The sequence below is a fragment of the Corvus brachyrhynchos genome, unplaced genomic scaffold, assembly GCF_000691975.1.
Source record: "Corvus brachyrhynchos isolate BGI_N302 unplaced genomic scaffold, ASM69197v1 scaffold115, whole genome shotgun sequence".
NCBI classification, from domain to species: domain Eukaryota; kingdom Metazoa; phylum Chordata; class Aves; order Passeriformes; family Corvidae; genus Corvus; species Corvus brachyrhynchos.
Genome location: NW_008239553.1, coordinates 24,179,668 through 24,184,247, shown reverse-complemented (window position 1 = coordinate 24,184,247; position 4,580 = coordinate 24,179,668). Strand labels below are relative to the sequence as shown.

Genomic DNA, 4,580 nt, shown 5'->3' with positions numbered 1-4,580 from the left:
CCGGCTGTTGTGCTGCAGAGGCAGACTGCGCTTTGCGTAGGGGCTCTACCTGCTGCCCCGAACCTGCTCTCCAGGCTTGGGGACACCCTTGGAGATGGGCTGCTCAGAGATCTGTGATCCTCCAAGGACCTGCGGGTGATTTCATGGATGGACTTCTGTTTTGTGTGCATCGCTATTTCACTTAGTTTCCTAGATCCTGCTGCTGCTTCACAGTTTCTGGTTACTGAGCTGATGTAAAGCCACCCTCCAGCCTGAATCTGTCCCCGGCCCTGTAGCAACTACTGGACTGGCATGCTGTGTTTTTTCATAGCAAGCAGCGAGCTGACTCATCTCAAATTTAGCTGCTATTGTGTATTAACAGGCTCTTGTAAGCACTCTTCATGCCAGTGGTGTGTGGCAGCATTACCTTGGTGCATTGGTGTTTCTGACATTCATGAACTTAATTACAAACCGACAGAGAGAAGTATGGTTATTAAAGCTGTGTTCCTGGCACATACAGAAAACTTTGACACAAAATATATAGTAAAACTATACATGGATGTTGCTGACATAGTATGTTACTGCTATGGCTGACTGACAGGGATGCAGAGAAAAAAAGTGATATGTAATCAGCAGAAATTACTAGTTAACAGTAGGGACGAGTGTCTGTGCAGAATTCATAGCAAAATGCAAATGCCATCTCTTGTATAGATGCAAGTGAAAGGAGTCTCTGTCTTTTTCTACTTTACTGCACAAATATTGGTATATTCAAGTGTTACATTAAAAGCAGTTTAAAGTGGTTTTATTTTTTTGCCACATTAGTCATCAAGTGATCTGTAATTCTCACCAGGACTACTTCTGTGCATATACTCTCTCTAATCAGGCATTTGTTGGTTCCTCTGTGTCTTCATTTTTCATCTCTTAGTAACAGAATGGTTTTTCTTCTACAACATATTCTTGTGATATATTTTATTCTCTTAGCTGACTGCTATTTCTTACTCAGTCCCTGGAAAGAAGCTTGCTCCAAGTGGTGATCTACAAGACCTCGGTTTCTTAGCCCATGCACCTGATCAGCTAACTTTTACAGACTGTGCCTTTACATATATTGCTGAGAGCTGATAGTTTCCACAAAGCCTTTCAGCTTGGCCGTCTGTGGTGCTGCATGAGTTAGAATTGCATTCCCTGGATTTGATAAAGCCATTGCTGTTGTGTGCAGTTTCAGTGACTTGGACTAATTTAACTGGACGTGGACTGTGGCTTAGCATCCTGGAGGAGGCAGGGGAAGTTACTTAGACTGTAACTGTTTTTCCTCAGAGAAGTAATTTGTTTGGATTGCTATAGTGAATGGTTGTATTGCACAGAGTTATAGCAATTGGAATCAGACAAGAATGAGCAAGTAAGCATTTCTGGCTGTCTTATTTTGATTTTGTTTTTAAATGACAGATGCTTTCTTTACCTGTCGAAAGAATGTGCTTCTGGCGAAGAGCCCGTCCACCCAGATAGAAGGTGTCTTTGCTGCCACCAGAGGAACATCAGTCCCAGAAGAGCAAGAAGCCCTTCTCCAGCAGTGGCTGGAGGAAGGAGTAGAGAATTTGCCAGCCAGTGAGAGTGTTCCAGCAGTGAGGAAAGTGTCAGTTACACTCACTAGTGACTGGTTTGAAGGTTCAGAGCTATTGATGACTAGCCTCAGTGACCTGAATACATCTCCAGAAGTCACCCGGTGTGCTGATCAGCAGCTCTCAGAGCTAAATGCTTTGGCTTCTTCAGAACTGCAAGATCATGCAGTGGCTGAACTGGCAAGATTACCAGCAGAGGAAACAGTGACTGTAGGAGGCAGTGCCCCTTGGGCAGCTGTGGTGCCACAGACAGATCACCAGACAGCTGGCTGTGCTGGTATCAACGTGGAAGTGCTGAATGATGACCCAGCTGTGCTGGCCTGGAGTTTAGCGTGTGATGCAGAGACAGTGCCACCAGTGCTCCCAGCCCGGCCCATTCAGGATGCGGTGCCATTTTATCCTGTCCCAACAGAGGTGCCCTACCATGGTCAGTAATGGCTCTGAATCTGATATTTAGCTTGGGATTGGCATTTGTAGTGAATGTGGTCAGGTTACTGTGTTTGGGCTTGCTGTCACTAAGACATTGATTGTCCCTGCAGAATTGACAGGATCTGCTAGTGAAAACTGTAAAGTGAGTTTTTGCTGAGGAGGGGCTGGTCACAGCTAGTGGTTTCTGTGCTGTTAGACTGTCTGGTCTGAATATCAGTATATGTTCCTTAGCCAAGTGCTGGGTTTATACTCTAAAAAACGCCAAAAAAGTGTGTCTGGTGTTCCAGGATGCTTGACTCTGGTCATTTGTTATGCTGTCCCTGCAGACAACTATCCAAAGATATCCAGAGAGAGCATCTGAAAACCAGAGTGGGTGAGGGTTTGCTGAGAAGCTAGAGTGCCCTTAGCTTAGGGACTGAGAATGGCTATTTTCTGGGTCCCAGGGGAACCAAAATATCAGCAAGGTACCCAGTGTGCCTGTAACTTTGTTTTTTGTCTCTTGTATATAGAGATCTTGTGGAGAGACTGGGAGGATCTTTCTGTCCAGCCCTGTGTCTTAGAGCAGGTCTCAAAAACCACTCCTCTATTTGAATTTCGAGTCATGTCTTACAACATCCTTGCCCAGGACCTGGTTGAGCAGGGCCTTGATCTCTATGTACACTGTCATCCGGACATCCTGAACTGGAACTACCGCCTTCCAAACCTTTTGCAGGAGATCCAGCACTGGGATCCTGACGTAAGTGTGACTGAGCCCTCCCTACTCAGTGTCACCAGAATGTGAATTCCTTGTTTGATCTAACAGTATTAAGAAAAGAAAAAGATGGGGGCAAGTCCTAGGAAGATGCTACCTGCTTGGTAACTGAGCACTGATTGCTCTGAGAGTGTTTGAGGACTTTCACAGACCCTTTTTTTGGTGTCTGTCTTGCTTTGATTGTAGAAACTAGTCATACTTTGATAGCAGGGCTTAACTTCTATAAACAGCAGAAGTAGAGGAAGAAGGACCAGTTTTCTAAGGCAGCACAGGAGGGGAAGCCTGCATAGAAGAGGACTCCATGAATTTCTCTATTCTTTGAGTCCTCTTTGTGGGATGAAGGATCTTTTGCCTCATCACTGGAAAACTGAATGATAAGCTAATGTGACCCAGAAAGTCATTGCTCTTCATCTAGAAAGTACAGGACAGAGTTGCAGTGATGACATTTCTGGTTGGAGGGTTGGTATGTGAGTGTACTTTTCCACTTTCTTCCTTCCCCCAGAAAAGGTAACTAGTAAAATACTTGCGGAGTGAGTGAGGTCTCTGCCTTCCTTCCAGGTTCTGTGTCTCCAAGAGGTACAAGAGAACCATTACTGGGAGCAACTGGAACCAACATTCAAGGAGATGGGTATGTCCTGCTTTTGTGGGTCTGTACATCAGCTCATGGGACTGGCCAAGCAGTGCTTTTTGCTTAACGTCTTCAAAGCACTCAGTTTCAAGAGACCTATTCCTGTGTGCCAGGTGGCTGCTGGCCCTGCTTCTGAACTATCTTCCTAGACCTTTATCCTTTCTTTTGCAATTGATGTTTCTGAGTTGAATGATCAGAGTAACAAAACAGAGGCCCTAGGAGGACACGGAGAGAGAAAATACCCTCAATGATTAATAATAAAGGATGATTATTGGAACAGAATTGGGTATATTGCTGTACCCAATGTAGTAAGAACCTTTTCTATGCAGACTTGCTGAGTCTGAGGTAGTGACTGGATAAGCCTTTTAATAGGTGACGGTTTCTTTTCAGGCTTTGCATGCTTCTATAAGCGCAGAACCGGGACGAAGACAGATGGATGTGCGGTGTGCTATAAGCACAGCAGGTTCCAGCTGATCAGCCTCAGCCCCATAGAATACTTCCGGCCTGGTCTGGACGTCCTCAACCGGGATAATGTGGGCTTGGTGCTGCTGCTACAGCCTGTGCTCCCAGAGGGCCTAGGTCTGAAGGCAGTCAGTCCTTTGTGTGTGGCCAACACTCATGTGTTGTTCAATCCCCGTCGAGGAGATATCAAACTGGCTCAGGTGGCCTTGCTGCTAGCAGAGATTGACAAAATTGCAAGAACTACTGAAGGCAGCTACTATCCTGTCATCTTGTGTGGAGACCTGAACTCTGTACCTGATTCTCCACTCTACAAATTCATCCGAAATGGTGAACTTTCCTACCATGGGATGCCAGCCTGGAAGGTAGTTGCCAGCCAGAACTGGGATTGGATAGCTTTTTATTGCATGCTGCTAGAGAAATGCATGGCTGCATTCTTTCTCTTGTGAGGAAATAGTCTTAATACTGAATAAAGTTCTTCAGCAATCTTCCCCAATGTCTCCAGCACTGCAGGGGAAAGAAGCAGACAAGTGTGTGCCTTTTGTTTCCACCACTGCTCTTTTGGTTTCTCTTGAGGCAGGCTTGTGATAATAGACCACTTAATTTCAAGTCTTTTTTTCCCTTTCCTATGGAGTTGTTATGCCTGGGTGACTGGAAGTGGAGGGAAGTGCAACTCCACCACGACTTTCTGAAATTTTACATGGATGCTTGTTCTTCT

General features: G+C 45.4%; 1 protein-coding gene across 1 annotated transcript in view; it reads left to right on the top strand.

Annotated features, from left to right (window-relative positions):
* The first annotated feature begins 1,415 nt into the window (after positions 1-1,415).
* Positions 1,416-4,580, top strand: part of ANGEL1 (angel homolog 1) — a 9,176-nt gene continuing 6,011 nt past the window's right edge. The window contains exons 1-4 of the mRNA XM_017741808.1: positions 1,416-2,022; positions 2,534-2,760; positions 3,334-3,403; positions 3,794-4,227. Of these exons, the coding sequence (XP_017597297.1) occupies positions 1,416-2,022; positions 2,534-2,760; positions 3,334-3,403; positions 3,794-4,227 (1,338 nt within the window). The remainder of the gene's footprint in view (positions 2,023-2,533; positions 2,761-3,333; positions 3,404-3,793; positions 4,228-4,580) is intronic.